Source organism: Bemisia tabaci, chromosome 7, assembly GCF_918797505.1.
Source record: "Bemisia tabaci chromosome 7, PGI_BMITA_v3".
Taxonomy (NCBI): domain Eukaryota; kingdom Metazoa; phylum Arthropoda; class Insecta; order Hemiptera; family Aleyrodidae; genus Bemisia; species Bemisia tabaci.
The window spans coordinates 44,453,930-44,467,440 of record NC_092799.1 but is presented as its reverse complement, the minus strand read 5'-3'; the positions used below and the strand labels follow the sequence as shown (position 1 = coordinate 44,467,440).

Here is a 13,511-nt window from a genome sequence, read left to right as displayed (position 1 = left end):
CTCTTTTTTTCATTTTTTTCCTTTGCTTTTTTTAAATGAAAAGATCCCTTTAGAAGGTATAATCTAGGAATAGTGTAGAGAGTTTTTGTTCTGAAGAAGTAAAATATGAAGATAGTAACCATCTTCTCAATGATTTTTGTCAGATTTTCTAACTATGCTAGAACTGAGAATTTAGTCAATATATTATAATGATTGCTATCTAAGTTTCTGAAATCACTTTCAGTAGGCACCTACAAGAGTAAAGCAATAATATGTAGAAGGGGTACCGGGAAGTAAAATAAAAAGAAATATGTTTGCTCTTTAATTTGGACTCCAACAGTAACGCAATTTTGATGCATTTTGTACGAAGTGAAGAAATAGCAACAAAAAATTGTTTTCTGAATGAATATACAAAATAGAAAGTTGTATATAACTTTCGTAATAGAACTTTTTACTCACCCTCCCTTTGTCCTTCTGTTAGGTCTTGTTTCATTGGTATGCTTACTTTTACATAATCAATTGTCATAAGGTGTCACGTTGAGAATCTACAATCAATTACAACTTCTTAAGACAGAAAAATTATGGCATAATAAACGAACCCATTCCCGCAAATAAAAATAATAACATTGTATAGGTATCTAGATTACATATCCAATGGTAGTGGATTTTCCTGTTGTAGTCCCAGGAACAAATCTCGCAACTATCTATAAAAACGCTCTCACTGCAAACGATTCTTTAGAAATAACAAAATGTCGCAGCAGCACATTCACAAAAAGACGTCAGTGGAACGTGACATGTTCAGTTTTTTTTTCACGCGGATCCCATGAAACATCGATACAACAACAAGGAATGACAGTATTGACAATGCCTCCTTCCTTCATGCAACTATTCGTCCACCTTCGTTGACCGAATTGCATACTTGAAAAGATGAAGGCGCATCGCCTTTCCGCGCGTTAGTTCCAGGCCCAGCGCGCTGGATACTACTTTATTTGCCCCGAGCGCCGTAAGAGGTGATTTTCTGCTGGCGTTATTTGCGGCAGAGCACTAAACTTGAAAAAATACTCGAATAAAAAAAAAGTATCAAAATTCTTCTGTGAAAAGCTAATCAAATGGTTCGAGGGGACCGGAATCAGAAGATGAGGAAATTAAAAGAATAAATAGCTGACACCGGTGTCAGACGAGAGTGTCAATCAGTTGAAGACGTTATTTTGAAGGAGAGGAGGAAAGACCTCATCTAAAACTAAGACACAGGTACATATATTTTAAAAAAACACGTACTTGCACCGCTTAGCGAATTCGCGTCTCGTCTTGAAGACTGTCGAATTTTAACCAAAGTCGGTAGGAAGGGACCAAAACACATCAAAGTATGAATCGAGCAAGAGAGGTTGGAAGTTACATCTCTCGCTAGAGACCGTTTATCCATTACGTCACGCACTATGCTGCCGTGTTAAGGAAGAACGCCGTATGAACATTCGAGAGTTGCCAAATTTCCCTCGATAAATCGTTCATTTTTGAGGAAAGTTATGAGTATTTTTCCTTAAAAGTTTCAGGAGCTTTAGGTGAAACTGCGTACAAAATTATCTGAAAAATGGAAAGGAAAATATTTATAATTTTACCGGGAAATTTGTGTTTTAGCAAAGGAAATTTGGCAACGCCTGAAGGTTCATACAGCGTTTTTCCTTAAAGCGGTGAGAATGAGCGTCGCGCGATAAATATATTTTTTTTTCTTCAAGGGAATAGTGCTTGCTTTTGGTAAAGATATTGACAATAAATGTCGACTTCGGGAGGGAGGGACGGGGTTTCGAGGATAGTGTGAAATAAATTTCTAAGGGATAATAAACACAACCCTTTGTGACTTCCCTGGTAAAAATTGGCGATAAGGGCTGCGTTTCAAAATACCATAGGAATTCTTATAGCCGGCTAAAGAAGGCTACAACAAATCATATAGCTGGCTGTAGAATGCGGAGAAAATCATACGGCCGGGCTATACGAAGCGATAAAAAATTATGCAGCCGGGCTATAGTTCCTATAGCCGGGCTTTACATTTTATCGCCTGGCTGTTGCTTTTTCGCCATCGATTATAAAAGGCTATAAAAAATTGTACAGAAATTCGTGTGCTTTGGAAATCATTAAGTTTGATACGGAACCACCTTAATATTTACAAAACACACGTTATATTTTCCTTTAATACATATTTTTTTTCATCAATTAAAACGAGAATAATCCTTACAGGATGTGCAAACATTTCAAAATCATGAGTTGAATAACGCTGACTCCGCCAGATTAAATATTAGAGCCTAACACAAAGCGAAGCGGCGACGCACTGGCGCCTACAAACCTAACAGGGATACTTCACGCATTGCGCAACGCGTGAAGTATCCCTGTTAGGTTTGTAGGCGCCAATGCGCGTTTCGCGCTGGCTGCTCGCCTGCCACACCGCATTGTGCCACGGCGCTTGAAGCAACTATTTCACACCAGAGGTATTGCACAGTATCATACGAAACTGAAGGCGCTCTAATATATTAGGAATGGCAGGCATCCATCAAAAGTATGGAGCTTTCCTCACAAAATAAATCAAGATACTACGGCCCAAAAAGAGAGCAGTGGTCCAAAAACTCACTAAGTCCTAGCATCCGTGATTAGTGACGTTTAGCATACACTTTATCGCCTGGCTGTGAGTTGCTTAATCGCCATTGGCTATAAAAGGCTATAAGAAATTGTGTTGCCGGCTATATAGAAGCTATTGGAAATCTTACAGCCGGCCGTAGGTCTATGGTATTTTGGAACACAGATTCTACTGCCAATTTTTACCAGGGTTTGACTTCTGAAGTACCAGCACAGGTTCCCTGGATCAGTAGCACTTGCCTTTGGAACAGACCTAAGCACTGATGTCAGTACTGCCGGGCGCTGATCTGCTACTCAGTGTTAGGTACTGTTCAAAGGCAAGTGCTCTGATGTAAGTGGCACTGACCTCACAAGTGACTCAGACGTAAGCGGAGTGAAACTCCCAGAAATCCTTACAAGGCAAATTTCGTTAATTACCGATCTGCCAGGTACGTTAAGTCACTATTGAGATCAGGGAGGGCTGCTGAGAGTTTTCAATCCCAAGCAAAGTATCACAATCTTCAGGGGGACATCGCTCGTTCCCATGCGGTCTTCAATCAAGTCTAACTACGCCCGACGTAATTATAACTTCGGTGAAGTCTAGCGATTGAACACTAAGTCCACTACCTGCGGTGTACGGTTAGGGGACGTAAATTTTTACCATTCAGGGCCCCATTGGGGAAATTTTGCCAGCAAATGCTGATTTGTCTTGAATGTGAATCGATACCTTTTTTTTTTTAAAAAAAAAAAATTTTTTTTCTATTATTCTTTTTTAATCAATCAAACATGTAAATGAAGTTTGTAAGTTTAAGTTTCTTGCAAAAAAAAATGGATCGCACTAAATTCAAACTTAAGCTAATGATGCAAAAAAAATAATAACGTTGAAATTATCCAAAAATATAACATTAGCGATAAAAATATGAAGTAAAGGAGTAAAAACGTAAAAAGAATTGAAAATAAGTAGGAAATTTTAAAAAAAAATTGAGACTGAACATGTTAAAAACAGTTAAAATGAAAAAAATAAAACCAAATTTAAAACTATTTTTTTTATAAACAATATAATGCTTAAATAAATATATCTAAAGACATATTATCGCGGTGATAATTATTTTATCGATCTATTTTTGTTGTGTTTTAATTATTTAAGTGCCATCTAAACGAAGAGGGTAAAACAAAAATTATTCAAGAGTGTGGGCACTTAAAACTAGTTTCCTTCCCTCTTAGAAAATCCCACTTCTACAAAATATGCTCTCTGAAAGATTAAAGTTTGTGGTCCCCGTGTCCCGGAGGAAATATTCCCCACGATATGAAATTAGGGTGGGGGAAGGGGTGAGTCTCTCTACTTTGTGGGAGCTGCGGCGGTTCGATTAAGATTGATGTCAGAGACTTACCCTCTGAACCAAGTCCTGACCTCAGTCCGCTTAACTCAGAGACTTCTCAGCACTTCGGTAAGTCTTTCTCCCGACGTCAGAATACTCTTTCCTCAGTGATCGACATTCTTGGGTAAGTGCTTTAACACTTAGTCATAGAAAAAACTGGAAACCGACCTCAGAGCAAATTGCACTGACCTCAGTGGAAAAATTCCCTGGACTAACACTTGCCATTTTTACCAGGGTAGCATTAGATTGCAATTACTCATGTGATAAAATTATTGGTATTGTATCGAAGTGTTGTGTATGTTGTCTCCTGACTAATTGAGGGGGCTCCTCCAATTGAGATTTTGCAATAAAATTGGAATAAGTTCATTGGCGGATCCAGCAAATTGGCAACATCGCCTTTTCTCCATTTAAACCTACGGAGATGTATCGATTGTTGGAGGGGGCAGGTGCCCCGAATAATGCCGAGAATTCGATTATTTAGCATAGGTTCAAATGGAGGAAATCTGGTGTTGCCAAATTTCTGAATCCGCCTCTGAATAAGTTGCCATTGCACTTCCCAAGCAGCATTTTTCAACGGAAAAATCGTGATATAATGCAATTTTATCGGCAAAAAAATCGCTAGGATCATCTACATCTGGGCGATTATCTTCGACCTTACCGGGATAAAATCGCGATTTTATCGTCCGGCAATTAATCGCGATGAAATCTCGATTTTATCGACGAAAATTGATCGCAATTTTATCGAACCAAAAATTGCGATGTGTAGCGATTTAATTGCCATATATAGCAATTTTTAATGCAATAATATCTCAATATATTGCCATCAATATAATCGCGATAACCAACCGATAAAATCTCTATTTATCGCGATCACTGCTACTTGGGTTTAGGTCTAATCACTCTGTCCTGGTTCAAGGCTGTATCAAATTCAAACTCTCTGGGAAGAATTACCTAATCATAAAAAACGGTCCAGTTTTTTACTATATTCTCTGAAAGTTACAGTGACCCTTCTAAACCCACGTGCTTTACTTTAATTAAGAGGCCGGGAGAACGCAAGGCACACAACTGCATTTTTTTAAAAACCTTAGGTATTCATGATTTCAAATAAAAAGAGAATCTTTCAATTTAATCGGTGAAAAATCGACTCCTGAAGTCCAATTTTTAAGCGCGCTCGAACTTTCTTTTCACCGTGAAGCTCCTTTTAATTTCGAAACTTCGAACGCTTATTTCTCGAAATAGCAGAAACTGCACTTCTGCGCCTTGTCCCTCGGGCCCCTCAATTAAGAGTTTTTGGGACCAAGGTCCTTTTTCCCGCGTGGATGGTGCCCATCAGCATAGCGCAACGAAAACATTGAAATAAAATTGCAATTTGATTTTAATATATTTTTAATTTTTTCACCATTAAATTGCAATATTTTTACATAATAAATTATAGTAAATTATGTGTCGATTTTAAACAATTAACAAAATGAGCTCCATGTATCAGAAAGATAACTAGGCAACATGCGATGCAATGAGAAATTGCAACTTATTTCAATAAGTTTTAATGAATTAGGCCCCTTCAAATAGGAGCTAAGCAACACACACAACACTCAGTGGAATTGCAATATTTTCACTGTGTAATTGCTACTTATTGCAATCTGTGCCACTTGGGTGGCAGGGACGTGCCCAAGTAGCACAGTGCAACGAAAATATGGAAATTAAATTGCAATTTGATTTCAATACTATTGTAATTTTTTTTTACCATTAAATTGCAATATTTTCACACCATTTAGTCGATTTATGCCAATTTTAAACAACCAACAAAATGAGCTCCAAAGATAGGCAATATGCAATGCAATGAAAAATCGCAACTTATTTCAATTTTATTGTAATAAGTTTTAATGAATGGAGCCCCTTCAAATGTTGACCAAGCAACACTCAGTGGAATTGCAATATTTTCACCATGTAATTGCTACTTTTAGCATTCTGTTCTACTGAATTATAGAGGGTCGCGCCAGCTTAAAAATTTCGAAACAACGAGGGGAGAAAAATACATTGATTTTCTTCGAATTATCGAGAGACTTTCAAGGGAAACAGTACTTCCTTCGAATTAACGAGGTTTTCGAATTATCGAGGTTCGAATTATCGAGAGTCCACTGTACTTAGGTGGTGCTCGATTCAAAGCATCCGATAAAAATTGCGTGAGTAATTGGCTATCACCGGATCTCGGGCTCTACGCCCCCACAGCATGACGCGGGCGCGCGGGAAGAAGGGGCGAGATCCGCGAGGGCGGCGGATGACGTCACCCAGGTGCAAGGCGGCCGTTGTCTCATCGGCCACGCCACGCTCTCCGAAGGGATGACGGGAATGCTTCAGGGAGCGGGAGCACCGGGACCGGGATGTATCGATCAGCTGTGAGGCAGTGGAACGAAAAGGGACAGTGTTGTTGGCTCGCGCGTCCGGACTCCGGAGCAGGAGCCGGATTCCCCTGCCATGGGGCCGGTGACTAGCCGTCGCGAAACTCCCCCGCAGAACAGGATTTTTCAAATGGTAAGTCCACTCAAATTACGACCCTAAGTTTTCCTCCCAGCTCCCAAAATGCCTAGTTGTCCCCCACAGCATCCGACTGTCCTCCTCGCCCCCTATGACACACTCACAAATTGGCGCGATGGCGTTTTTTGACCGAGAAGTAACGCACGGGCGAAAATTACCCTTTTTCGCCTTCAATTAACGAGGTAGGCCATCTATCCTACGTGCTGCAATAGTTGTCCGTTCGAGCATCGTTCCTCCGCTTTCTTTAAATTTTGATTCGTGGTGAATCATGTCGAACCCTCACCTGAGGTTTTTCTTTTTATTTTTTTGTTCTTAATGTCGTTTTATTGTTGCTAAAGTGTCTATGATTTATCACAGACTAATTCATAAACACTAAGAATTAGTAATTTATCCCTCACAATATCAGACCGTGCTCTTTCCCCCTAAGAGACACGCTTACATTGGCGCGATGGCGTTTTTTGACTGAATATTTACACGACGAAGGCGCCACGAAGATCATCCTATTTCGCCTTCAATGTTCGAGGTAGGCCATACATCCTCCGTGCTGCAATAGTTGTCTACTTGAGCATCTTTGCTCTGAGTTCTTTAAATCTTGACTCGTGATAAATCATGTCCAACTCTAACCTGACATTTTTGCCATTGTTCTTCAAGTATCTGTGATTCTTAGTAGTCTAATTTACTATCGATGATCCCGCAAACACTGAGAATTTGTAGTTTGTCCCCCCTCAACACTCACACGTTCGCGCGATGACGTTTTCTGCCGTAAGTTTACACAAAGACACCACGAGGATATTTCGCCTTCAATTTTCGAGGTAGGCCAGCATACATTCTACGTGCCGTAATATATCCGTCTTATACCATCTATGCGAAATTTTTTGTCTCGCGTCGTCCACAAGTCTTAAATTCTGCCAAATCAAGTGGAGGTTTTAATGGCTCTTTTTGTCTACCTCAGTCTCAACGATTGATGATAAACTAATTTCGCAGCTAATCAATAAAAATGATAATGAAGATTCTTAAATTTTTATTTTCATTCCCCATCGACATCCGGCGAGGCTCCGGCCCCTTAGAATACACTCACCTCATAGCATGATGAAATTTTATGATTTGAAAATTTGGAGAGAGAGCACATAAAAGGGATGCGAAGGTTACGTTATTTTTTCCTCAAAAGGCCAGAAAATGTCGCGCTGCAATAATTATCCATTCACGGGTTTTATGCCCCGCGTCGCTCAACTCAGCGTGTCTCTTGCATAGTAAATCATGCTAAAATCTAACTTATTTGATCATTCGTTTCCCGTGCTCTTTTTATCGAGTGTATATAATGGAAAGTAAACAAATACCTAATATCAGAGCAAAAAATCCACTTTTCTCAGGAAAATCAGCCAGTGCTAGGGTTTCCCTGGGGCGCTTGCACGCCGAAAAAGTAATTGAGTCAACATATATTTCTTAAAGTTTTTATGTTTTTGTCCGTCGTGTGTTATGCGTAGTGGCGGAGCCAGGGAGAGAGCATGGTAGCATGGTCCCTCGGGTCAAAAAAAAGGCATAAGAAGGGGAAAAGGAGGAACTGGGAGGAATAGGGAGAGGGAAAAAAGTGCTCCTAAAAATTTACTGAAATATGGTGTCAAGACAGAACTTCAAAACTATTCAACCAAGTTTACTAAACCTGAAGTTTCTCAATACCGCAGAAATAAATAGGCCATATACCGGAATAGTATTTCTGTAAAAGAGATATTATTCGTCAATTTTCAACTTTCAAATAATGCATAAATTGTATTCTAAAACTGCTTAAAGTTCCATTTGGGAGGGGCTATTTTTTGCAAATTTTCCGGGGGAGACCTCCCAGACCCCCCACTTAACATCATCAAATGCCCCTCCTCCTCCAACTCTCTGGATCCGCCACTGTATGCGTCCGGTGCTTGGAATCCCTTAATTTCCCTAATTCCCTTAATTCCCTTAATTTCTATTAAATTTTGTTAATGTCTGCACAGCTCTGCTCATAAATGAGTGAAAATCGTAGCTTGCAATGAGTTTTATAAAGAAAATACATCCTAGAACTTGTTTACAAGTCGCCCAGCGCAGGAAAATATTATAATGTGTTGAAATGCAATTTTAAAAAATTTAAATTGCAATATTTTTCCCCATGAAATTGCTATATTTTTACATCATTTGATCAGTAAATGCCGAGTTTAAGCAATCAATTAAATGAGTTCCATGTGTTAGAAAGGTAGGTCATTTACCATTTTATTGCAATTAAAGTTCAATTAGAGGAGCCCCTTCAATCAGTGAATAAGCAACATACATAACACTTCGGCCCAACAGCCCACTTGGACGGTATAATTTTTTCCGCTCTGTAACGTTTCTCATTAATTTAATTTGAATACTGCAATTTATTTTAACAATATGTTTATTTCACTTCTTTTATCAATTTTATCGGTCATATTCATCAAGATGTTATGAAACCTTTTTCTTACCGATTTGTCCAAATTTTGATGCCTTTACTTTTCCACAGCAAGTAAACGTAAAAACATCAAAATTTGGACGAATCGGTAAGAAAAAGGTTTCATAACATCTTAAATGTGTTTATTTGTTCTATCGCACGTTTGAGGTTGGAACAAAATTGCTTATTTATGGCAATTTATGGCTGTCAGATCCATCCTTTCACGGCGAAAATTGTCCGTCCCAGTATTGCCACGCTATAAAGCTCACGATTTTTTTTGAGTGAGCCATCTGCCAAACTGCCACTGAAATTTTCAAGCGTGCCATAACGGACTGAAGAAGCACTTCATAGCTACTGTAGCCGCTTCCATCGGCAGCGCTATTTTCCCTGAAGATTTTCGGCCCCCAATCAAAAATGATCACAGCTCTCTCCAATGAGTGCGATTGTTGATGGGAAAATTCTACGGATAGGTACTAAACGCAGGAAAAGACCAAACTAGTGGCGCGAAAACTAGTGGCGCGTATATTTTTCTGCGTACAATGCGGGGAAAAATATGCCCAATATTTTAAATCGAACCGGTTCGCAGTTCGAAGTTTTTGGTCCTAAAAACCTAGTTTCGAGAATAAGCCGGTTAAATACTATTAGCAATGGCCAGAAGGCGGAACAGGGTTCAATGAAACCACCCGAAATTTTCTTTTTAGGAGACTAAAGATAATTTTCGGATCTGATTGCAAATCCGGCCCTGAGTGCTTTACGCTAACTCTGACCAGTTCGCCTTCAAAAATTTGACAGGCAATTTGAGCGTCTTTAGAGCAGTAATAGTTGCCTGCGCCAGTTTGAGCATGTTTATTCGACTCTGGCAGGACACAAGGGGCTCAGGGCCGGATTCACCTATTTGCCGCCCATGGGCTGCCTGTATTTTGCCGCCTCCTTCTCATTCGTTTTGAAACTCAATAAAAACCATCAAGTGAACATGCCAGCGGGAGAGGAGTGCATAAGATTTACTCGGGTTGAACACATTTTTTGGGGAAGCCCTATCAACACTACTAGCAAAAGTTCACGGAACTTTGCGCAAAAGTTAAGTTTCGTAAACCTATCTCTGTGTGGACAAAGCCTTCCATTCATAAGAAATGAACGAAAAAATTATGAAAGAACAAACATAATGTGGTTTAATGATTTTAACTTCCGCCGCCGCGCCGCGCAGACCACACCGTGTTTGGCGCAATGCATGAAGTATTCCGACAGTCTTGTAGGCGCCATGCGTTTCACGCCGACCGCTGCTGAACGCACTGTGTTGGACGCAATGCGTGAAGTATTCACGGAGTCTTGTAGGCGCCAATATGTGTTACATGCCGATCGCCGCGCCGAGGGCTTCTCCTTTTCATATCAAGTCCTCGTCATCATTTCTCTCTAAGTCGCGCCGTTCCAGGCCAAATTGCGTGTTTGGTTTCTCTCTTAACTCAACTAATTAAAGGTGCTGTCTCTTGTATCACTAAGAGACGACAAAATTAGAAATTACTATACTCTCAGGATTTTGTCGCCTTCTCTCGTTTGTAATTTTTTTTTCTAAATCCGATTTTGTTTTATACCTGCACTTAAAAAAATGTCAAATTTTTGCTGCCCCTTAGATTTGCCGCCATGGGCCGCGGCCCAAGTGGCCACCCCCTTAATCCGGCCCTGAAGAGGCTTGGAGGATAAGGCGCATGAGTGCAGTTTTTGCTGTTTCGAGAAATACGTGTTTGAAGTTTCGAAATTACACGGATCCTCATGACGGGGAAAAAAGTTCAACCCGAATTTTTGATGCTTAAGTATACATTCGAATTTGGGAGCGAATTTTTCACTGAAAAGCGTCAAGACTAGTAGTACTTGAAATAATTATTATCTCAATTTTTTTTCAAAAACTGCGCTTATGCGCCTTGCCCTCCAATTGCCCCTTACATGAGATAAATTTCATCAAAATGTTCCTGTACGCTCACTTGGATTAGCTCGCCTTCAAATATTTGACAGGCAATTTGAGCGTCATTGGAGCAGTTTTAGTTGCTTGTATCACTTCGACCCTGCTTTACCCTCCCCCGCCCCCCAGAACATTCCTAAATTCAATCTTTGGAAAACTGATCAACGTAACGTAAAAATTTCCCTTGTAAAAAATAACCTTCGTAAAATGTCCGCAATTTTTACGCGCTGCTTTTCGCGAAAATTTTAATGGACCCATGTTGCCACATTCACTTGGAATGTTAGAAAATATAATAAGAGCAAATATTTTGAAAAACTGCAGTGTTGAGATACGTGGACACCGAGCTAATAGCCTCTGATACGATGTTACCTACACAAACAACATAAAAAGAGCAAAAAATCTCATTCCAGGTAAGCTCTCCCGACACATAAAAAGAAATCGCGGGATCTTTTTTGAACGGTCATTTTCCCTTTTAAAATACGGTCACGCCGATGGATAAATCTTTCGATGTAAAAACCCAACAAGTTAATTTCCTAATGAGCCTTAAGCTCAATAATAATTCTTGTATTATAGAGCTCATTAGATACTTAACATGCTCGTTTCTACCATCGACCGATCCAGATAAAGTGCCGTGCCGTGCAGGGACCGCGACGAGCTGCTCGTATCCCGGTGTGGTGTGATGGTGTAGGCCGTGAAGGAATGGCCGCTGCATTTTCAGCTGTCTCTCACGATCGGTGTTCAGTCCTTTCGCAGTGTTTCTCTCAAGAGTATCCACGGTTCGTGGTCGGAAGTTGATCACGGGGTCTCCAAGATTAACGGAATCCTCATCGGCTGTGCGAAATAATTTTCCTTTACCATTATCGCCGTCTGAAAAATATTATCGGACTGTGTTATCTCGCACGATGATTTGTCCGATTTTACGCTCTCAGTTTTCCTCTCAAATCCCGTTTCAAGCTTTCCGGACTGTGCTCCTGTGTTAACGCCGCGATTTGCGAAGTCCTGATCCCTCGATCTGCAATTTTTTGTGGAGAAATCCGTCTTTTATAATCCCTCCGAATTTCTCAGTGTTTTTGTTTTGGTTTTTTGGCCTTCCGTGTTTGAGGTTATAATTGTGAATTTTCTAGTCCAGTTCCGATCCCTTATGGTGCATATCTTAGAAAATTTGTAATATCTCTTTCTTATGGCAGTTTATTACCTTGCGAAGGAATTCGTATAATCCTTTAAACCTACGACTTAGGTAAAGATGTTTTTTTTGTTCTTCGAGCCACTGTGAGAATAGTTATTGTTCACAACAACTGTAGGAATATTACTGAATGTCGTCCTTTGTTAGCTGACAAAAGGCCTTTTATCCCTTGAAACTCTGGTGTGACTGTTGGAAACCTAAGCCCCATAATGTCTAGAGCAAGCCTCAACAAGAATGTGGTCGCCAGACCCCCAAGGATCAGGAAAGTCAGTCGGGTAAGTTAGTGTTTGGCTTTGCGTAGCATGGAAACTTATTCAGGGATTTTATTTTAATTTCAACTGTACCTGTTGTTTTGCACATGGATCTCTAACAATTTTCCTGCCTGTTGAAAGATGCTAGTTTTAGAATAATTTCTTGTACGCAATTTACGAGTTAGTGACTAAGTGGGATTCGAAGAAACCCGCTCGTTATTTCGAACTCCGCGTTGGTCTGCATACTTACTTGCTTCTAAATAATTCAGAGAGTCTTCGTCAATGAGAATTTCCAGGGAAGGTATCTCAAGCAGTTCCTTACTGATAACCTTAGACTCTTTCTTGTTTAGTCGTTTAAGTAGAAGACTTCCTTGGAAGATTTCTTTGCTAAAATTTATTCTTCTTAATACTTGTCAATGACTTCAAGTAGTTAAGCCTACCACAAAAACCATTGCTCCAAGCATTTAATTTATATTCATATCTGCATTAATGAATCAAATCTTGAAAATATTTCATTTTCATTCATTTTTTGGTGAATATTTCTCTAGGGACCTTGTTGCAACTTATCAAGATTTGTAATCAAACTCCAACTATCCATTTGTGTTCAAAGGGAGGGAGGCTGAATAATACAGGATTTGAGAAGTTCAGATTTTGAATTGTCCTATGCCAACTCGCAATCTACTCAATGCAATTACGTTTCTAAAATAGATTCTCTAACTCACAATCAACTACACATAAAAAACAATATTTTTTCTCCTTTAATTGCAAGAGGCGTTCGTTTCACTTGTTACTTATTTCTTAAATCAATTTTCAAGTGAATATTCAATGTTGAAGGTGAAACCTCTCAAATTTCCAGTCGAAAATCCCTCGGAAATTAGTTGCTGCACCATTCAGTTTAACATATTTAGTTCATGTTTAGTAAAACTCTCAATTTTTTAATAAGTACTGCCAAGAAATTTGTTTCCCCTCTGATGGTTCATTCGCAAGCATTTTTTTCTTTGCTTTCCTCCGTGGAATATTCTGCGCAATTAATTCAAGATCATTGAAGGTTTTAAAGATGATAGTAGGTTGAGTGAAATCCTTAAACATTCATCTTTTATGCCAGGTAGTTTCATTCTGTGCAGAACATAGGTTAGTATGTACTTAACCAATTTAAGGGACGGGCATTTATATCAGTCAAGAATATCCTCTG

The 13,511-nt window shown here is 39.5% G+C and overlaps 1 protein-coding gene across 2 annotated transcripts in view; it reads left to right on the top strand.

The window, feature by feature from the left end:
• The first annotated feature begins 6,340 nt into the window (after positions 1 to 6,340).
• LOC109035824 (uncharacterized) overlaps positions 6,341 to 13,511 on the top strand; it is an 86,001-nt gene continuing 78,830 nt past the window's right edge. The window contains exon 1 of one of the 2 annotated variants that reach the window (XM_019049613.2): positions 6,341 to 6,494. In XM_019049613.2, coding sequence (XP_018905158.2) covers positions 6,438 to 6,494 — 57 coding nt within the window. In that variant the 5' untranslated portion in view covers positions 6,341 to 6,437. Of the gene's footprint in view, positions 6,495 to 11,543; positions 12,344 to 13,511 lie in introns of those variants that run through there. The other variant, XM_019049612.2, reaches the window with a different exon arrangement.